The 23,359-nt window shown below is 36.8% G+C and overlaps 1 protein-coding gene across 9 annotated transcripts in view; it reads right to left on the bottom strand.

Moving 5' to 3' along the window:
* The window catches only part of GABRA4 (gamma-aminobutyric acid type A receptor alpha4 subunit), a 72,852-nt gene that overhangs the window by 37,754 nt on the left and 11,739 nt on the right, over positions 1-23,359 (bottom strand). For 8 of the 9 annotated variants that reach the window (XM_017804301.1, XM_017804311.1, XM_017804291.1 and 5 more), the window contains 5 exons: positions 22,856-23,076; positions 22,671-22,753; positions 20,810-20,953; positions 19,261-19,413; positions 15,720-15,979 (listed from right to left, as the gene is read on the bottom strand). In XM_017804301.1, the coding sequence (XP_017659790.1) occupies positions 15,720-15,979; positions 19,261-19,413; positions 20,810-20,953; positions 22,671-22,753; positions 22,856-23,076 (861 nt within the window). Of the gene's footprint in view, positions 1-6,718; positions 6,867-15,719; positions 15,980-19,260; positions 19,414-20,809; positions 20,954-22,670; positions 22,754-22,855; positions 23,077-23,359 lie in introns of all 9 variants that reach the window. The other variant, XR_001873055.1, reaches the window with a different exon arrangement.

Raw genomic sequence — 23,359 nt, 5'->3', positions numbered from 1 at the left:
TATACTTCAGATATAATATGTGAATACTTTTTATTCAGAGACTAACTGCTTTCCAAAAGACACAGAGTTAAGGGCAGATACACATACTCAGCATTGTTAATACAGGTCTAAATACAGACAAGGCAAAACAATCACTTGTTATATATATAAAAATCCTATGTTTTGCACTTCTCTGATGATACCATTCCCAAACACTGTCCTGCACCATACCTACTGTGCTTTTGGCTTCCCTTCCCCTCAACCTTCCCAGAGAACCCTGCCAAAGCTCACAGCATAAATCAAAGGGAGAGAAAGCAGGCAGCAATCTCTCTTCCCTCCTTCATCCAACAGCAATTCTCCCCAGAAAAGTGACAGAGCGGTAACAGAAGACAACTCAGGTGTTATTCAAGGTACTAGCAGTACCTTGAGTAGTGAGACAAGCAACAGCTGTGTCTGTCTGCTACATCAGTTGTGCTTTGCTGTTCTGCTCAAGGAAACAGAGAAATGGGAGCTGAAAAGAAATCTGAAAATATAATAATAATAATTAAAAAAAAAAATCACCTGATATCTCTAGTACTCCCATCATGAATGCTGCTCCCTAATCCTGTTAATTGCAGTACAAATCTATTACTGGCAATACTGTTGGCCTGAATTTATCTGAAACTGTCATAGCTATATGCCTATTCATGGCTGATGTACTTGCCAGTTCACAGCTGATGTATTTGCCAGCTCATGGTTGATATATAAAAGAATCCCTCAAGTTTCAGTTTTCCTTCCTGCATACAAGTGTGTCCCTTTTATTTACTCTTCTGCATCTGCAATCCAAAGAAGCAGAGAAGTGGAATAAACACCAGAAGAAACTGGTATTTCCTGAAAGAAACACTGATTTTACTCTTTGATAGAGAAGCTCGTGTCACTTTTTGGGAAGTACAGAAGTACACACAGGTGTGGAATTTCGATACTTTCATACTAGGGTTGTCAGTGACCCAGCTTTCAAGACAGCTAAATTGAAATGATAAAGCACAATCAGGACAGTAGTACATTTACTAGAGACTTGGTAATACCTGGTGGACTAATGCATGTCACTTGAAGGCTTGCAAAGCTGAGCAGATGCAAGTCATCAGTGCTCACTGCCTGAAACAACAGCTCTATGCTGTGGAGAAGCTGGCAGTAGAGTCAATGATAGGAGGTGAGTTTTGTCTTCTCTGTGCAGATTCCTGGACAACCTGGCTTTGCTCAAGTATGATTCACCCATCATAAAGCTCTCAAGCAGCACCTGGGGAGCAAAAGTCCATGGGCTGGGATAGGGGTTGCAAAGTAGATCTGCACTGGAGTAAGACATATCCCAGTGCTGCTGCTAGAGAACAGAATTACATCTTCAGTCACTCCATGTGCAACCATAAAAGAATGGTTCAAAGCGTAGAACAAAAAAATTAAGTGCAATTAATTTACAGAGGCACTATTTAATGTTCTTGCTCACTTGTACTGTCACCTGTTTTCAAAGACCACCTCAGTAACAGTCGGGCTCCTCATATTCCAACCATCTCCATTACCACTGAAGTGATCAAATCAGACCTGTTGCTACTTGATTCACTACTCATTTCCCATTACAGTCTCTATTTTAGAATAAAATTATCTATACTATTTTGAATGGTCAAAATGTGTATCTGTGTAAAAGCCTACTGGGTATTCACTCTCACTAGTGACACAGAAAACTTCCAATACTTCAGAAACCTTAAGTTTAGAGAGAAACCCAGTTTTCTCATAAAATACACATGAATATACACATCAAGTCCAAACAGATAACACTGTAAGATCACAACATAATACTGCATAACAAGCACCAAAAATACAGGTATATTTTTTGTTAATTCTTTGGAAAGCACCTCATAAGCACTCAGAGCATAGAAATTAGAAACAGTATTTCTAACGTGCTCCACAAACACCATATCACTGAAACTGGTTGTTCTTCCACAATGTCATTGTAATAGTTTGGATTTGTGTTCTTGAGTTGAACCTTGTCCTTGAAATGTACTGAAACAAGCATGTTCCATGAAGCAACCAGCTCCATGCCCTGTCAAAGCTGACCAGAATATACACTTGTTGCCATGGTGGCCTCACCAGCACATTGTGCACCGCCTCCCTTCATATATCCTTTTCTTGCACTTATTTACTCAGACTATATCATGACAATAGCTTATTCTCATTCAAAGCACTCAGGTATCACTCCTTGTCGAGTTGTCCAGTTGAAAATTTTCAAGAAAAAATTCTTTTTATTGGTTGTATACATATGACCCCTATATATTTCTCTATTCAATGTTACAAAGATAATTCATTTCTTCCTACATTAGTCTATTTCTCCTCTACTGATGCTATTTCAAAACTCCACAGCATCTAAAGATTACTGCCAAGGTCACTAAAAAAATATTGAAGAAGCCTGATTCTATAGCAAGCCTTAACAAATCAAATTATGTTGCAAAACACAGTAAAATATGACATTCAGTTTGTATTAGCAAAATATTCCACACAGCTATGGTGCATAGCCCTAAGACAGGGATATTGCCCATCAGTAGCTTTTAGTTTGGAGGCACTGACTGGGTTTGCATAGCAAGGTTTGGGGTAGCAGAGGAGCTACAGGGGTGGCTTCTGTGAGAAGCTGTCAGAAGAAGGGGAAGCCCTGTGTCTGACAGAGCCAATGCCAGACAGCTCCAGGACAGACCTGCCACTGGCAGAGGCTGAGCCCATCAGTAATGGTGATGACAAATTTAAGAAGGGGAAAAAAACCTGCTCAATTGCAGCTGAAGAGAGGAGTGAGAATATATAAGAGAAACAACTCTGCAGACACCCAGGTGAGTGCAGAAGGAGGGAGAGAAGATGCTCCAGGTACCGGAGCAGAGATTCCCCTACACAGCCTGTGGTGAAAAGCATGGTTATCCCCTTGCAGCCCATGGAGCAGAGATCCACCTGCAGCCCATGGAGGACCCCATGCCTTCCTGGAAGGACTGCACCCCATGGAAGGGATCCACATTGGAGCAGTCCATGAAGTACTGCAGTCCCTGGGGAGGATTCACCTTGGAGAAGTTCACAGAGGGTTGTCTCCCCCAGGAGGGACCTCACAAGGGAGTAGGAGAAGAGTGTGAGGAGTCCTCTCCCTGAGGAGGAAAGAGTGGCGGAGACACCACCTGATGAACTGAGTGTAACCGCCACTCCCCACCCCACTGAGGCACTGTTGGGGAGGAGATAGAGAATTCAGGAGAAAAGCTAAGCACAGGAAGAAGGAAGCGGTGCAGGGAAGATGTTTAAGATTTAGTTTTTATTTTCTCATTACCCTACACTGCTTTGACTAGTAATAAATCAAACTAATTTTCCCCAAGTCGAGGCTGTTTTGCCCATGACGACAATTGGTGAGTGATCTCTCCCTCATCTCAACCAATAAGCCTTTTGTTACATTTTCGCTTTCATGTGCGGCTGAGGTGGCTTTGGTGGACATCTAGCATCCAGCCATCATAGGCATGGAAACAAGAAATATAATATAAAAACAAATAGAAGCCAAATGAAAATGCAAGCCAGGAAAGGAAGGGATTATCCAAGTAAAGACTCGTTTATGAGGGCAAGTCAGGAAACCACTCAATTATCCTGAGCCAACAGAGAGCTGCTGTGCTAGTCCAGATGGGGCTCCACAGGAAATACTGAGTCCACATTTTTTTACATTCTCACTCTAGACTGAGAAAGGATCTGATTTTCTGGAGGCATTTCAGTAAGACTTTTGGGAAACATTTAAAATGGTGTAGCTCAGGAATGCAAAATTGGAGCCTGGAAACCACCATAACATCCAGTATATTACACCATGCAGTGCCAGGTTTAATACATTTGATAAATGTAAATAAATACAACAAATTCTGCTTATGTAAGTGTCTCACCCTTCCTTTGAAAGAGCCTATCAGTCTGACTTGGTCCAACCAACTCCACAACAAACTAGAAACTATGATCGCAAACCACCACCAAAACAGAAGTTGTAAAGACTTTGCTCTGCTCTATTCTCCTTCAAGAGAAAACCTTCTTGCTATTGGTCCTGTCAGGAGAATTAAATCTCTGAACTTTTACTGGCAGAAACACTGTGGATGAGTTTCAAAATTCTGGGTGATCTGAGTGCACAATTCCTGTATATACATAAAGTTCTTAAGAGCTCTGATAACAATCTAAGAATATATATATTTTTGTAATTGTAAGACATTTTCATTGGTTAAAGCTCTGTGGTTGGCTGGAATACATTAATGCCAATTTGATTTTTACCAACCAAGACTGACAATGGTAAAAGCTAAATTCCAGCATTGATGGGAGTTCAAACATTTATCACCAAAAGTTTGATCATGATAGAGGTAATAGGTGAGTGCAGTAACAAAGTCAAGGAATTGATAAACAGAGAAATGTAGCACAGAGTCCTTTTCAGAAGAGATTGATAATCACTCCTCCCTTCTGTCCAAATGAATATTTCATTAAGACATACAACAAAAAACAAAACCAACAAACCAAAAAATGCTCAGTATGAGAGATTTAGAAAACTCCTATCCTATGCATAAGCTTACTTTATTGAGGAGGCAGGAGGCTGTAGGATAGGATAGAAGGTTCAAATTCAGTCAAACAAATTCTGTCATGCAGCATGCAATATGCAAAAAGCTTTTGAAGTATTTACTGTATTAAAAAGCATAGAGATCTTGTTTTAATTTTAAGCATCACATGCTATTTCTCATGGGTTTTATCTTTACAAGAACTGAAGTAGGAAAGATATACTGAGTACAAATTCTTCCTATGTACAAAGTCCTGACATAAGATGCCCTTTTCCTAGAACAACGTCCATTTTATTTGGCACGAAGATAGGACATCTAAACCAACCTTCTTACAGGCATGTGTAAAGTGTGATAATTAGTGCTGTATCCTTCCTTTGACCAGAGGATTCACACACAATTGGCCATGAATAATACTATGAACGATGCTGTTAGCATACTTCATGATAAATCTATACAATTTATTGTTAAATACTGTGGCAGATTTGTGAAGCAAATTTGATGGTCGGCTTCTATGGCAGAATGTACAGAATAAAACAAAACAAAAAAAACCCAGTAACAAATCTATTGCCAAGAATTAATTAAACTATCATTTGCTTTTCCATTTAAGCTCAACTTTGATGGATACTGCTGTTTACTACAGCACTAAAATGATGCACCAATATGAGTCAATCTAAACTCTTCAATATTTAACATGGTTTGCACAACCTAAACAGCTGCTCACATACTGTGGAAATTCTGAAACTTTTCCTAAGCCTACATAAGCCTCGACTTGAACAAAAAAAAAATAAAGTACTGGATTGTTTTGTATGTATTACCAGTTTTTGACAAGCAAGGCAATTTTGCACTTCAATGAAGTCAAGATTGCAAATTTAGCATGAACTGAAGTAGCAGGCAGCAGCTGAGCTGAGGTTCAAGGGAAGAGGATCATTGGCACAGCAATATGCAATACTGAACTGACAAACTTAGTCATTTTGTTGCAGAACAGAGAGCTGGTAACAACCACAGTGCATATTTCCTATGATAAGTCCAACCTAGAATCTGTAAAACAAACAAGAACATTATTTAAAAGTCACATGCCAAGTCCTGGGAAGAATGCAGCAACAATAAAAGTGATTACCAGGGCATCAGGGAACTTCATCCTTAGGATTATACTTAACAAAAGCAGTGAGAACACTGCAAGCTGTGAGAAATGTTGGTACAGCTCTTTCACGCAACTCAAGAGCATCTTCCTATAGCCTGTTAACGCTCTACATAACAGCTTTAAAATCAGTCTCTGCAATTTAAAATTTCTTCATAGTTTTTATGATGGATACATCCTGTTGAGACATAAATCTAAAATAAGCAGATCCTACTGTCTGAGCTAACAGAGAATCAATAGCACTACACATGGAAAATCCCCTTCATAGGCCCTCGGATCACTAGGAAGCACAGCCATCATCAACTGCTGAAAAACATGTGCACATTAAAACTAGAGCCATGTAGTGGCAATGTAATTCATATGTATTCTTTTAATCTGTCTCGGCTCTCTTTGGAAAATCACTCAGCAGTCATGGGATTGGATATAGACACATTTTTGAAGACCTGCAGCAGCCTCACAGACCTTCACAGTGACATGGTGCAAGATCCCAGGGCTGCTTTTGCACCATTTGTTTACTTAAAGAAGAGATCACTGCTGCAGGACAGTACATTTTCTAGATCATTAGCAGATCTTTGATATAGGATATCACTATCAGTGACATCCTGATAGTGTCTGGGACAGAGGCAGTACAATACTTAGAGCAGTAGCTTCTATTTTCTCAGCGATAAATGCATAGCAGAATTTACAAGTCACACCACCACCATCTGGTACCACTTCTAGTGGGAGAGAGCTAACACTTCGACATCCAGCAAGCAGATGTCAAAGCTGTAGAGAAATGCCCTGGGTAGGATCACAACCTAAATTACACGCCTTTGCAGAAGGAGCCACCCAACTGTACCCAGCACTTTCAGCTCTGAGTTCCTTCCTGAGGCTAGATACCTAAGTCACACTGTAAAGAGACACAAAAAGACTCCATCTTCCCCTTATTGTAACCAGGACGGGAACACAGGTTTGGTGACAGGAGACCTCAAATCTGTCCTGACTGTCACAGGGATATCAACCCAGGCTTTTAACATCTCAAGTGTTTTCCTACCAGGCCACTGGGCATTCTAGGAAAAGTGATCATCCTTCCTTGTTATAGATGTTGCATTCTTCACACTTCACTTCAATCTTGTCCTCCCATTGCAGTGCATGCACAGACAAGCTGGCTCCACAATCAATGCCTCTCCTTCTCCCTGGGCCTGTATAAATTATTTAACATAACAAGAGTAGCTTCAATAGGAACTTAACATACCAAGGACTACTTAGCAGTCTGGTTACTAATACCATTCCCCACAATCAAAAAGGCACCACTCAAGTCTGCTCAGACTCCTATGTTGGATTTGTGGGACGCTGTATCTAATAAGCATGCTAGCCACTGAGATAAAATGGAGTAGGTATTTTTCCACCTAAGATTCATGGTAAACATGCAAGAAGCAGCAAGTCAGTTCTGTACGTGCCTACCCAGGGAGATTTAGTACTTAAGCCTTTCAGGTGCCTAATCACCATTTTACACATTTCATCTTCTGAAGTAAAAAAACCAAACCCCAAACACAAAATCAACCAATCAAAAACAAAACCACAAAATAAAAACAAAACAAAAAACCAAACAAGCCATGCCCCTTCAAAAAACCCAACACCCAAACAAACACACCATCCTCCCAAAATACAAAACCCTGAACAAAAACAAACAAAAACTGACCAAAAATCTCAAGCCCTGAAAAGGGTACCATAATCAAAGCAGTCCTACAATTGTAAAGAATTTTAATTGTTTATTAAAATAATCAAGCATGTAACAAAGAGGTGTTAGTAGAACTAAATTAAAAGTGAACAGTCAATAGCTTTGCTGCTGATTTTGCAAGAATATGATTAGAGTCTTACATGACAGCACTACTAAACCTTCAATGAGACACACGTTAATTAATACATAGGAATGTCAGTGATGTGCTATATGAGAACACACATTTCCCAACCTGGGAGATCCCAATTAACCAAAGCAAAAAGTCTTGCAAAAATTGGAAAGCTTAAAGCTACCAAAATTCTGGCATTACTTACCATTGCAAAATCAAAACTGTTGTTATGGTAATTTAGTAATATTTTTCTATTAAACTCTACCATAGTCAGTTTTATCCTTAACAATCCTTCCTAAGAAAACAGTCTGTTCTTCTGGAAGGACATTGTATAGCCTGCCAAATTCACACTATTTGACATTTATCAGGGAAACAGCATGTTGTCATCAGTGTAAATAATGCTGCTTGTCCCAAATCCCACTGAGTTACCATATTGTCATGCTGTGAGCAAATGCACAACTTGGAGAAGAAATCCACCCTGTTTTACTACTATGTTGTAGAGACAGTCAATCAGAATTTTACTGGAATAATACTAGAAATTTTGTTTTGCCTTACAGAGCCCTGGAACATGACCAAGTAAAAGCTCCACCTGCCACAAAACACAATGAATTCTAGCCCACAGCTCTAGCAGTGCAAAGAGCAGTGCAAACTATTTGGAGAGAAAAAATTGAGGGGAAATAAGTTATAAGAGCAAGTCCACTATCCACTCTGCTCATTTTGCAATCTGAATCGTGATGGGAGAAGAGAAAAGGTAAGAAGTGCACTCCATCCTATGTTCTGCCATTGGACACGCCTAAAAGTGCACAAAGTGGAAGAGAAGTTAATTCAAGGTTATTAAAGAAATATAGATTAGAAGAATCCTTTTTTAAAAACTGGATGGCAAATTGATGCCAAATAAACTCATCCACCTGTATGTTGCTTTAAAAGTCTTATACACACATATATGTATGCATGTATATGTAAGTAAGCCTGTATATGGTTCTTAAGCACTGGTATGCACAATTCTTGAAGATTTTATTTATATTATGAAAAAAACAAAAGAACTGAAAACATAACTATGGTGGGGAATAAATCTATTAAACTAAGTCATGTGCTAATGAACTGTGGAGATGCTTTGTGTAACATCTATGAAAGGAAAAAGGATGGTTGATTAGGGACCAAAGACCTTCATTCATTATTTTCTGTATCTTTCAATTTTCATTGACCTTAAAGCTGTAGTTAAATTTGCTTCAGTAGTTTGCTGAAAATGCTTTGAACACTCATTGCCTTGTAAATTTTCCCAAGCCTCTCAATGTTTATTTCTTCTGACTCCAATTTTCCCAGTGTAAAAATGAAGTCAGCTAGAAATTTCACACACAGCTGTGAGACTCAAATGCAATTTGGTGTCATTGGGCTCACCAGTATTGAAAACTCTTTGTGGAGGGGAAACAAAACTAAAATTTAAATACAAATACGTGAAAAGGTTTAAGCAGAAAATATGAAGAACCTTGTGTTCAAAGACATCATTTCATACTAATCATCATAGGGAAAACTACAAACTCCCTGACAAATTGCTTTATAAGGGTTGCTGAACAATCTTACTCCTGTCACCATAAAGGTTTGTCCTGACTTGGTGTTTCTGAAATGCTACCACATTTTTTGACTACTTAATGTTTCCCTCTACAAAAAAAGACAAAAAAAAAGGAAGGAAATTGCCATTATATCACTATCAGACCTATCTTAATGCCTGCAATTGGTATTAGCAGGAAAATAACTTTTTATTATTAACAGAAACACGTATTGTTTATTCTAATGAAAAAAAAAAGGAATATATTTTTTTGAAGCATAGTGGTCTTTTTCTTTTTCCAGTAGATCAGTAAAATTACAGAGAAAGGCATTTATGTATATTTTTTGAATTAAAAACAATGAGGTATAGTATTTTCTAAAATAGATGAGTTATGCTTTGGTTTCCGAAATAGAAGCCTTATCCTAATACCATTTAAATTAAGTATTCCAGTAACTACAGCAAACACTGTCAAGTATTTGAGCTGAGTATATCCCTCATATTTCCTTGCCTACTTCGTGGCAGTTCATTCTAATACTTATAGAAAATCGAGGAATGATCTATTACCTCATTTCCTAGTAAGGACTGGAGGAGATAGCACTCCAGCACGATTTTTTGTTTAGTTATCAAGCAGGTGTTGCAACTAAACTCCTGCTTTTTTTGGTGAACATAAAAAAAAAGGGGGGGGGACCCAAAACCAAACAAAACAAAACAACAAACCCAAACCCAAAAAAAAAAAAAAGTCCCACAAAAAACATTTCCACTATCAAGAAGAAAAAAACTCAGTGCCCAGATTTCAATTCCAATACTTTTGATCAAACACCCAGCCATTTTTAACTTCATTATAACTGAATTCTGGAATTCAGTGGAGTTCACATCACAGTTAAGCTGGGTCAGAATCTAAGCACAAACCTCATACTATATTGCAGACTCCAGCAATCACTGCTCACTTTGCAGTAGAGAAATTTTTCTACTTCCAGTGTAAATTCATTCCACCCAACCATTTTAAAGGTAAAGTAATATCAGATTGTTGAAAAGAGAAACATTTCTTTAATATAGCACTTTAATTTGTGCTATTTAAAAAGACATACTCTGTGAAATACTAAGAAAATAATTTTAAATTGTACACTCCACATTTATGCCCAAATCATATTGTTTGAACACATATTTAGCTTTAGACATTACGAATAGAGCCAGTTGCTGGGTAGGACTATCTAAGTCTAGTGAACCAAGTTAAAAACAAAAACAAAACAACAACAAAAACCCCAAAACCCAAAACAAACAAACAAACCACCCCCCAAAAAAAACCAACACAAAGACAAATAACATCAAGGAAGCAAAAAAAAAAAAAAACAACACAAAACATTGTACCTGAGTATCACAGCTAACAAAATATTTTACAAACCATTTTGGATCTATTCTATCTTCAGGTATTCAAACATTCAAATTTCCCACTAAGTCACTGCAGCCTTACCCCAAGTGATTATTCTCTCCTATCTTTCAAATAGAATTTAGTACAAAATGTGCCAGTTGTTTATGATCTCCATCTACTCTCATCCTACTTAAACCTGATGCTAGCATACCAAAACTGTAAATCATCAACAGCAAAAATGCTGACTAATGGAACTAGAGCAGCAGAAAATTGTTGGCATGTCAAAGAAATTATTCACACGGCACAGCGGCTTCTGCTTGTATAGCCCTGTCCTTATAGTTAAACTCTACACATTTCTTGAGCCTGAAGTCCTTCATTAAAATCTAAGTTTTAAATGCCACTGCCCAAAAAAACCCAAACTGTAACACTCCAGGCAGTGGATAACCAGTGAAGCAGAAAAAAAGGGGTTATTATATTTAAAAACTGAAACGGTGTTCCAACTGTAGGATTATTTAAGTCACACAAAGGAGGTAGGCCATGCATCCCCATAAGGAGTCCAATATCCAGACCTGTGGTCCAAGTACTGCCATCAAGACCTAGCTGCTCTTCAGATAATCCCCTTCACTTGTGAGGCAAGTGGGTTTAGCTCCATTTTCCTATTTGAAAGGACAGAGGAAGCTATTATTTTACTACTCCAAAGCAGGAGCAAAGAAAGTGAATGGTATTACTTGAGCTGTCCATATGCCCATTTGTGACTAAAGACAAATACTTCATAGCACAGAAAATACATCTTGAAATGAAATCACATATGCAGCTTGTCCACATGACAACATTTCTTGTAAACTTGTGAAGTCACATACCATCCAAGCATGGATGCTCCTATTAAGGAGAGGAGTGTGTGCCTACATGGCAGTGAAGAGCTTGACCCTTAAGCTCCTCCATGCTACAGGGCTTACTCAAGACGAGATGGCATTTAATCATCTTCAGGAAAGAGGAAGAAAGTTTGAGAGTTACAACCTACTTGTGACCGAGTTTGATAAAATAATTCCATTCAAAAGGGTTTTTTTGAGTCTGACCTGATTTTTCCCCAAGTTTCACACTCTTTTAACAAACAGCTGAGGTTGAAGCTCATGTTACCAGTGTTCAGGAGTTTGTTTTTTGAAGACTATTTTTCAGTAGCATTCTTCATCTCCAAAATTGGGTAGGTCTTTAAAAATAAACTTCATAGGAATATAGTGAAGAGGAAATAGTGCAGAAGCACAGAAATAGACTCAGGATTCCAATAACAAACTATAAATCATTCATTTCCACCACAGATTTACTTGCAGCAACATTTCTGCTTATATTAAAAGGGTTCAGAACATTTAGGGACAGGTTCATTCCTCTAACCTGAAAGCATTTTAACTTGCTCCCAAAACAAGGAATCGCAGAAGACCATGGTGTAAGTCATCTCTTTTGGCTTAGACAGATTGCAATGCTATCTTGCTGTACCTGACAAAGCATGAGTGAAGCTGTCCAAGTTCCTTGTGAACTTAAGGCAGATCACAAAAAAAAAAGTCAAAGACAGCAAGAAGAAAGAGTTGAAATGGGGTAGGGAGGGAGTGTAAAAAAAGGTTGAAGAATACTATGGCTAAAACCAAATTAAGTGATAAAGGAACACTCACTGCATCTGCAGGCACTATAGGCTTGCTCCAGCCTAGTAAATTAGCTTGATGCCAGGATTTTTTGTTGGAATTAATACAGTTTAGATTACTTAGCTAGCCTTCGAAATGCATTTGATGCTTACTGCAATCAGTATATTCAGTCACACCTATCATGTGGCTCCAAAAAAGTAAATATAAATACACAAGAGAATAACTTCGAAAAGTATATAGTCCACATTTGGTACAGCACAGATGCATTGGTCGTGGTGAAGAAATATATAATATGAATGAACATATCTGAATCATTTGATCATAATGATAGGAGTTGCCTTTGATTCAAGACAACTAGAAAAGTGATTTTGATTGAAAAGAAAAAAAACAACCCACCACCAAGAATTCTAATTAGCATGAGTAATAGATGAACTGATTCAATATAGGAACCCCATTTTAATTCTATGGTCAGGAACTGCTAAAAGATGTACCTCTCAAAAAAATGACTTCTAATTATGTGCAATTTATTTTACCAAATTTTACTATTAACATGCCTAATTTCTAATACCATCAGATAGAATAATCTCCATGTTCTATAGCTAATCTAGTTTCATAGCCTTGTTCCCTCCTAGAACCCCTCTAGGACAATCCCATCATGTTACTTGAGGAAAAAAAAAAAGTAAATTAAAAAATAAAGTTAAATGAATAAAACCACCCAGTGAATAATGCAGAAACAACAGCCCATAAAATGAAACCCTTATTTACAAGTATAATATTGCCTTGTTTTCCTTAACAGCCTCAACTGCTCTGTAATTTTCTTGTTTTCAGAGGACCTATGCAGATGGGACCTCAGCTGCAAAAAGCCAGCACAGACACCTGTACGCCACTTCAAGGCTGGCAAAAGTAAAGGGCTAACAGGCATAAGAGAGGGATCTCCCTTTTCAACTAGTAGAAGATCCAAAGCAGGTTGCAAATGGTGAGATACGCGCCAGAAAGAACTGTGAGGTTTAGGTATTCAGGCATCTTCTTTCCCAATTAACAGACACTTCCTCCCTGGGCTAAGTGAAAATTTTTAATTTTGGGAGACTGGTAAATTTCCTAGTATAGGCAAACTCTGTTTGAAAAGAAGTTTAAAATATAACTTTTCCTTGAGCTCTGGCAATTGTATTGCTATCAACAGAATTTCTAGCACAATGGTGGCAACATAGTACAGACTTTTTTTAAACATTAACTGGGTTAAGAAATCAAAGCCTATCATTTAGCTATGGAGAAAAAAATGTGTAGTCTTTATGTTAAGAAACAAGGCTTACAGATTACATACTGCAGTCAGGCAATTGTCCGGTATTCTTTGTGCACCACAAATTCACAAGGAAGCCAAGATTCCATTATCTCTAGTACATCAGCACTGACTAGACAGTATACATGCAGAAAAAAAATTATAAGGAATAAAGAAATAAAAATATTATAATAATAAGGAATAAGGAAAATTCTACATTAGTAAGCAAAATAAAGCAAGAACAGTATTACATGTTAGGTTGGAAAGCAAAGTATAAAAGCCATGTTAGTTTCTAGAGAATCAGAACAGCAATACTAGCTTCTGTTCTGTCCAACAGGAGATCAGAAGTCATCCTCTAGACATAGAAAGAACTGCACAATCGTTAAGGCTTTATAACTGTCACCTTGTCCTAGAAGAGCAAAGCCTCAAGTCCTAGTATAGGCACAACTAGGGAAAAAGCAGTGAAAAAACTAACAGTTCAAGGTACAATCAACGTTACTCACTCGCATACTCATAACGTTAATGTAAAACCCTTTGAAAAAGAAGAGTGCTCCCTTGAGTGGTTTCAAAGTCCCCAAACCTATAAGCACACTACCATATTTATCACAGTGGTATTAATGAAGCAGTGGAACAGAAGTGTTCAAATCTCATTTTATCTAGCCTTCGAGTTGTGTGTTCTGTTGCTGCTGTTGTTAAATAATAAATCAAAAACCCACAAAAACCATAATAGAGAAAAAAAAAAAAGAGAAAAAGTAGTTTCTCCAAAATGTGTATAAATGGCTAAGCATGATACACCACTGACTTAGAGCAATTCTGCCCATGAATCAAAGTTTCATTAAGCTACCTGCAAAAACTACTATTTTTCCCTCTGTTTTAAATCAAATCGTATAAATAAACCTAGGATTAAACTGCTCTTATGTAATTTATTTTCCTATGAACATAAATAAAACCTATCACCAAAAGCAGTGTTTATTAACACTCCTCAGGAGCAGCCAAGATACTATGCTAACCTTCATGCTGCACAATCAAGAAGCTTAGTATAAGCTAATAGCACTAATACGTCAACGTACAAGGTGAACTAATACTACTATAAACATATTTTTGTTCCTCTTCCTTACTAGTAACGAATGGAATGATAAATAAACTCTTCGGGAGCACATCTCCTTTTAAGCAGAAATGAGAGCTAACAAAACACAACGAGGAGACTGAAAACAGTATCTACAGTAGGACAGCAAAGAAGAGGAACAAAAATGGAAGCAGTTGTACAGCAACTGAGCAGTGATAGAAAACGGAAGGGGTGGGAAGGCAGAAATGAGAAGATGAATAGGGAAGGAGACAAACGAGATGTGAAAAGAGACAGAAGACAAAATTAACAAGAGTTAGTCTAAAACAGCACTTCTTAAATCATGGCTCAGCCAAAGGAAATTACAAAGTCACCCTGACAGGAAGAGTAAATTACAACTGCCACCGTCTTCACTTCTTGAGTGGTGTTACCAAGAGTCAGTCATGGCTGGGAATTGCTGTCGTACCACATGTCCGGTACAGGTGCCATAATGACTTTGTTAGCTATGTGTGCAATTAATAGATGCAGTAGAGAGTAAGCATATGGGAATGCAAAAAGGAAGGAAAGGGTACCACCGGTGAGCTCAACTGGAAATGAGATTGAGCGTTTATTAGGTGGTCCACAGACTAAGAGAGATACCACACAAATCACACTTAATCCAAAGCACTATGAAAGCAGGAAAGAATTTTGTTAATAAGAGCCTCAAAAACTTTTCAGGGATTGAGGTGAACTCCTGTGCAAATATATACAAATTACATAAAAATTATATTTATGGTAGACACAAAAGTTCCATCCAGCATTCGTCAATTATTCCCGAAATTGTAACTGATAAAGAAAGCAAATTCTAGGTAGGCAACACATGCAATGCAAGGAGAATTGTGATGTCTAAGAAAGTGCTCCAAGGTACAACTGCAATGCTGTAGCTTATTTTAATTCATTAAAGACATTGGATAACACGCTGCCCTTATAATCTGTAATATCTAGGTCTGTATAATCAGCCATTCAGAATCAATGTGCAAAAGGCAACAGTTTCTCAAGATACCCATCATAACTGACCTTCACCAAAAGACAAACATAGAAGAGACTGTAGGGACATAACCTCCTCCTCTCCCCTGAGTTTATTCAACAAAGCAAGGAAAAATTAAATCATGTTTTACAGGTTTTTATAATTGAATATAATGTAGCATTAGCCTTCCATTAGGCTGACTTACATAGCATCATTAGCTCAGAGGGAACCTGAGAGGAAGTTAAAGGCCTGTTTTTACTGGGAAACACTACCAAAAAGACAGAAAATGTTTGTTGAAGTTGAAAACATACCGTGAGTGTCTCTTCTGTACTTCTTTTTCTTTGTACTGGAGCAACTGGAAATTCAAGAAGGGACTTTACTGTCTTCCTTTTGGCTTTTTCCATTTGAATGTTAGTAAAATAATTGACAGCAGCAAACTCAATAAGAGCAGAGAACACAAAGGCAAAGCAAACCGCTATGAACCAGTCCATGGCAGTAGCATAGGATACTTTTGGCAGTGAATGTCTTGCACTGATGCTCAGTGTCGTCATTGTCAACACTGTGGTTATTCCTTCAAAGAAATAAAGCAAAAGCACTGCTGAATCAAAGTAAAACAAAGCAAGCAGCTTAAAACAAAGAATTTTAAATCACTTGTGAGCCTTTCTCTACTGCTTGTGAATACTGCCATTACATTTAAGTTGTGGTATGGTAACCACCATATCCACAAGCAACTATGCACACTAAACGGTTAACTAGTTTTTAAAGGAGGCATGGAAAACCATCACTTCAGCAGATCATCTACAGTTCACATAAAGAAAACATGGAAGCCTTTATTTCATTTTTTTTCATGTCAAGTTCAGCAGAAGTTTTTACAAGTTATTTTCTAAATATTTGAACATAATTTAGGTTGTTAAATTGAGGCGTGCTCCTCAGACTGCAACAAAAACATGATTTTTCCTGTAAAGGTTTTGAATACCACCTATTATTCTGCATCTGTTCCTCTTATCCCACTTGTGATGCAAGTGTCATTAAGTCATGACAAATTATTTTGGTGCTAAGAAGAATATTATATTAGCAAGTCTGTTAGTTAAGAAACCATCAACCCTTTTTTTTAAAGCCTTCTGCTTCTAGTCAACCAATAACATTTACTTAGAATTTCATCTTCTGAAAGAACAACTTTTTAATTAAATATACAAGCATGAACACTGAACTCAAAACACAACCACTTCATGGCAGTACTTCAAATTCAAATACATGCGGCACAAAACCAGGTATGGGGTCCTTTCTTCCTTTTTCATTCAAAATATCCCATATCATCCAAATGTAAAAAACTGAGTATATAGTGAACACTATACAAGTCCTAGCATGATAATCTCAAGGAAGACTAACTACAAATGGAGATATCTTTACTCTTACGAAAAGAACACTGTAACCATTCTAATTCAAGATATAATTCTTATACTCAGAAGAATTCAAACTATTTAAGAACATGTTTTTCAACAGATCCCTCACATCCCCCATTTGCTAAATAGTGGTATTCCATAGAGGTAATCTGATACAAAAAACCTTCACCTAGACACTGCGGTACAATAAAACCAGTCCTTCCTACTAAAGAAGGCAAAAAAGAAAAAAAGAGTAGTAGCCAGTTCATCAAAGTACAAGGGATATATCAGAGCAAACTCAGGAAGATAAAAAACACAGATGCAAGCTCACAAAACCTTCTTCAGTTGGAAGGTGTTGAAAAACACAGCATTGAAAATGTTTAAGTCTGAGGGAAAAAATAAATTATGGAAAGGTTTTTTTTTCCCCACCACAGTTGTTTTTTTCCATCCCTGCTTAGCCCTATCCTTCCTGAGGACCCTAGTGGACCTTTGTCCACTTAGAGCAAAAAGTTTGCCTAAATTGTTTCTAAAGACATTTGTTTAATAGATGTAAAAGTAGGCTGAAGTGAACTGAGTGGCCAAACATTCACCAAAACAAGGAGGAGAGGAGAGGTCGTGACAGTATTAGATCTTTACTGGACTTTTCCCTATTAAATCATTCTTCAGGAGACTTGTAGCTGCCACTGCAATTGCTCCTAGATATGTGCCATAGTGATTTACAGGGTAGGGAACTAAGTCCTGGTAAAAATATTTTGTTTACACATAAACTGTAATTATCCAAAGCTAAATACTTAAAAGCTCCTGCTCAGAAATGCACATAAGTATTAATTTTTAACATAAATATAAAAATTAATATTAAAATTAAATACTATTAATAAATTTTTACATGGTTAAAACCTGTTCTAAAATTACTGCTGTTTTTCCAATTCCCCCAATCACCAGATTTCAGGTGTCTGAAGCTCTGACCGCAGAAATCATGAATCAATGTACCTTAGTTCCTTGCATATCCTTCATCTGTTATCTTTGATAAATTCTTCCTAATCATTCAGTGTCCAATGCAATGGTCTTTTGGTTAGCCTCTTCTGACAGTTCCTCTAGAAAGCAGGTACCATAGCATGGCTTCATTCCTGTCTTTTCCCTACCTCTTTATCTCTTCGAAAAAAAAGCTTTAGAAAACAGGGTCCCTGTTGGAATTTGTCTCAAAAGTAGAAAGATACTTGCTGCCATACTTCAAGTTACTTGCTTTCAAAGGCATTTTAGTGACTTATCTCTAACTTAGTAGACATCCAAACTTTATTAGTATTTTTCAGTTTCATATATGGATATAGTTACACATATTATATATATTGCTCTATAGTCTGTACATTTTTAATTATCTTGTTTGGTCTGTAAAAACAGATTCTATATTTCCAATTCAACATCACTGTGAAGATATATGAAGCTATATATGAGTTTGCCTAATGTAATGCTTTACTTGAAAGCTATCTTAATAAGATTCTTATTAAGTTTACAAGTTGTTTCTCCTAAAACTAATCATTAACCTTGTCTCATTTGTAATACAAACCATGTTCCAACTCCACGTACATGTTTGAATGGGTCACCACATAAAAACATTAACTCCTATTGCTCTTTCCAGCATGTATCTATCTATAGAAAGGCTTTTTGCAGAACATTCTCTTCCTGCTTTAGACTACAGTACTTTATGAAGCCAAGACATTGCTCTAAAAAGGCTGATTTTAAAATGTTTTTATCCTATTTCTTTGTTCAGAATCATATTTCCATTTAATTTCTTATGCTTTCTCTTCCACAGAAGCTTTTCTGTTTTTTATTCTCATAGTTCACTATAGCATCTCATTCAAGCTGTATTTTGATGAGGGCAATTTTAATATCTTGTGATCATTTTGCTTTTGTAATTCATTTTCATAATGGCAGTGGCAGAAAGGAAAGAAGAGTACTAAACATGAAATTACAGTAACAGGATCTAAGCCTTACTCATAGCAAGCTTCCACTGATGACACAGATACCTCATAACAAGACATCTGTACATCTTGCACACTCCAATTTATTTTACAAGTATTCTATAAAATGTGAGTTCAGGACTTACACTATTGCTCACTGGAGGATAAACCTGCTCTGGATATAGACTAAGGGCCAGACTATTACTCAGGGTCAGGTCTTGCCAGATTTTTCCCCTAAGCAGGAAAAATCCCTAGAGTTGTACAGCCATTTGCCACAGACAACCATGACACCCTTCAGGTTATATATTCCAAGTTTCTCTTCAGGTTCCAAGGATTCACATAACAACATTCTTCATACATCGATACCAAAAATTCTTCTGAATTTACATTATTCCCTTGTTTCTGTGCTAGTATGGAGGTCATATACCCCAAGGCAGCAAAAAGGCCTATTCTAGTGGAAGTCATTAAAAGAACAATTACGAGAAAAAGTTAAAAAAAAAAGAAACACTTACCAAAAACAGTTCTAGCTGGAACAGATTCCTTATTTATCCAAAACGAAACTTGAGAGAGGATCACAGTCATAATGCATGGGATATAGGTCTGAATCATGAAATAACCCATTTTCCGTCTGAGGTGGAAATAAACTGTCATAACAATATATTCACCTAAAAGAAAGAAAAAGAAAAATATTTTTCTGAATGTGTATAAAATTTGTGTTGCAGAATAACTGTTTCAGACTCTCAACTAGGATTGTTTAAGATGATGCTATTCACATTACTTAACATGCTCAGAAAGATATGTTCTTTAGAAAAAGAATGAATGAAACTTTTAAACAAAAAATCCTAGAAATGATAGGTCATTACAGCGCCATTCAAAAGCTGATGTCAAAAATACTGTAAGTGTACAGCTAATACTGGGTTTAATTTTACAGTATAAGCACGATTTTAAAAAATCCTTCTGGCAGCTATTGAAGAAGAGTCCCAAGAGACAAGTTACCTACCTACCATAGTATCTATAACATCGTAGTACCTACCTGCCAAATAAAACAATAAGAACAATGATACACATCGAATGTTATCCAAGCATCTCAGCTTTTTACTAGATTTATAAGTCAGCATCACTATGATAATGAAACAAATACAAAAATCATTGAGAAGAATTAAAAACACTGTTTATCTAAAATGTTATCATCATATTAAGCAAAGAGACAAAAAAACAGTTTTATCATGAACTGAATAAACTGTCTAAATAAAGCACTATAGAATGAGTTTTTGGGGACAGCAAGGAAATTTTGTTGTTAACTCATAATAATCAATATGCTGAGAAGTAAATTTCTAGTGTATTGCAAAATGCCATTTTATCTTTGAGTACAATACCTGTAGAGCAATACATCAAATATATTTGCATGATCTGTTTCATTTTGACCATCTCACAACACCTAAACCTGCTGATGCTTAGAAAATTATTCAAAATTTTTAAAATATTTTGGGAATGAATATGCTTGTTTATCAACACACTGCTCATCAGTGATACTTCACTCATTTCGGATGCCTGTAGTTACCATTTGCCTTATTTCTTACAGCAAAAATCAGAAGTATCTATTGTGACTATTGCATTTGTGCCTATCCTTATCCAACTAGAGGGTTTTTATGGCTTTAATAACCCATTCTGTATGCTGTACTTCTATCCCAAGCTGTTTGTACCGCCAAACAAAGGAAGTCTTTTGCACATAATGTGGATACAGTGCTGAGAAATTACTTCCTCACCCAGGCATCCTCTTGACTCTTCAAACTGCATTTTAAGCAGTGATTAAATGCTCATTTTGTCCCTTGGAGTAATGATCTCATTCTAGCTTTCTGAAAGACTGTCACAATTTACTGTAATGAATCTGCAAATGTAAATCTCAAGGACAGAAACCTAATTCAGATTTACGCTCTCAGCCCTCAGTACATACCCTATGACATTCAGTAGAATAACTTACAGAAAGAAAAGGAAAAAAGCTTTGGGCAATGTTACAGGTTAGTTTTACCTCAAGTTGATTTTTACTGACAAGATTCCTACCTGTAATAGATTTAATAGTTTCAGAGGATACCGTATGCCCAAGCAGGTCATACTGAACTAAACTGGAAGACTCCTCAGGAACTTCCACTGACTTCTCAGGTCCTTTTGTCCAGGTATAAATCATTTCACTCTTTGGATAAGCATCTACAACACAGCATCAGTTTGCATAAACAGGAAACTTTTTCTCATACCTTACTAAGAGCCCAATCCAAATCTACTGAAACCAAACAGTAAAACTCACATAAACAACTTTAGAAGATACCCTTCATGCTAAGTTATTCCCGAAAGCCACCCTCAGAGGAGAATAAACAACAACTAAGACTGTATGTCAAGTGTTACACATAAATTCACTTCACATATGAATGTGAAGAATAAATGCAAGGTCTTTCTGGATCAGCCCCTACTGGGCATGCAAAGTTTATCTTTATTTTAGCAATTGCTATCTAACATTTTATTGTTAAAATACACTGATCTATAAAAAAGAGCATGTACAAAGAGGATACATTTTGAAGATTGGGTGCACATTTCTTTACAGAAAAGAATGATTACACTAAAAACTACAATATTTTAAACTTCTGTTTAAAATATTTGCTGGAAAACATAGGTCAGTAAAAAACTCACAAGAACACACAAAGAAACATTTTACATTTAAGGCAGAAGACATAACTTAGGGCTAGCATTCAATCCCTACACAGTCCAAACTCCTGTTAAAATTAAATCAAATCAGTCTTACATTTGAAATGGTTACATGTTATTTCAAGTTTCACTGCAGGAAATATCAGATTAGTGTTCAGCAAAATTTCTGCTGGCTGGTGATCCTGCCTGAAGAAATATGATGCCTGTCGAGGAGCCCCCACTATCGAAGTACCCCTATCATACAGCTGATACCACAGTCAAATCTTGCAGCACCTGGTCTCCAGTCTCACTGTAACAGGCATTAAAAATTGTATCAGAGCAGTGTCTTTAATACGCCCCTTTAGGTTGACTACCCAGCTGTATAAGATAATTTATGCTAAGGAAAAACTACGAGGGTTCTACCGCCATTTGTGACTTCAGAGCTCTGGTGTCAAGGAAAATAGAATAATGTCCAGCTACTGACTACATCAGAGAGTCTAAAGCAGAGAAGTTAGCAACCAAGAAGTCTTGTAAGAGTGACAAGATAGTTAATGGACTGCACCAACCATCCCCAGGGGGTCTCAGAAGTCTCTGCTTTGGATTCATATCAAGGAACCATAACTACCTCCCTTGGTTGTTCTGCAGCATGTTCCAAAATGTTCCTTTTAGTCAAAGTTTGGATGTTTTGCAAAAATCTACATCTGATCTCAAAGTAGAAAAGTCATCTGCACTAAGATTCTTCTCACCAGTTCAAAAACTATTTATCCCATCTAAACTTGCCATGCAGACAATTACAACTAAGGATCAAATCTCTGCACATAACCTCCACATCTACCTTAGGATGCCAATGTACCTCCACTACCTGTACAGAAAGGCAAATAACCTGCTTCCTTAGGTACCTTTTACCTGAATGTTATAAATTGAATTTGTCTTCTCCAGATAATCACTTCACTAGGTATCAAATTCCTTGTTGAGAACCAAGAAAAACTATATATTTCAAGCAACTGTGTAATCAGAATAGTCAGGTTTAACATAATAGCTGAATCACTGACTGCTTTTCAGTTCTCTGGGTTTAATTTTTAAGGTCCTAAATAAAATTCCCAAGGAACCTAACAGGAGTTTTGTCTGCATAGGGATTGCGTATCAAGACATATCTGTATATATTCAGAAAGTCTAGTAATTGCTCAAAATTTACTTCTACTATTTAAATGCTGTATTTACAAGAAATTTCATAATTGCAACTTACAACTCCCAAATTTGAGAGGACAAGCATGACCATCCATGGGAAAATCCACTAATCTCATGGGACACTCTGCACTTATTGTAAGCCTATAATGGAACAAATTAAATAGTCTCTGGTTGCCATTTTGTCTGGGCAGTATAACTTTTGCATACAGTAATTGTTAGAAGTCAAACAAACATATTAGATACCTCATTGTGTACAGGATGGTGCCATTTCTCATTATTCTGAAGAGTTTATTTGGGGCTGTCATATTATGTGCAACAGACTTTTTTCCATTCCTGAAGAAAGTGTCAGGAGTCCACACCTTCGAGACCATCAGGTTGTTAAGTCTTAAAATTTCAATAGGGCCATCATATTTTAATCTTTTATCTACCCATGTCTGACGAAAGAAGACATCCATTGTATATTCCTGTATTAAATTGCAGAAAAACAAAGATCACGTTTGCATGTGTGTTTCCTGTAAAAGAAATCCCTCAGGAGCAAGGAAACCATTAGTAAAGAAAATACCAAGTCTACTATATAAACATATTTCCACCAATTAAAGTAAGTGTCTTGTGTACTTCTTAATAGCTTAATTTCTTACATTAGTCATATCAATAAATTACTACACATTTAATCGTTAAGGAATAATTAATCTAATTAGGTTGCAGGAAGCAGGCAATTGAATTTGTAATCAAGTATATAACTGGAAA

Source organism: Lepidothrix coronata, unplaced genomic scaffold (assembly GCF_001604755.1).
Source record: "Lepidothrix coronata isolate B3197 unplaced genomic scaffold, Lepidothrix_coronata-1.0 Scaffold0, whole genome shotgun sequence".
In the NCBI taxonomy this organism is placed as follows: domain Eukaryota; kingdom Metazoa; phylum Chordata; class Aves; order Passeriformes; family Pipridae; genus Lepidothrix; species Lepidothrix coronata.
The sequence above is the reverse complement of the archived record's forward strand: the minus strand, read 5'-3'. Positions and strand labels throughout refer to the sequence as shown.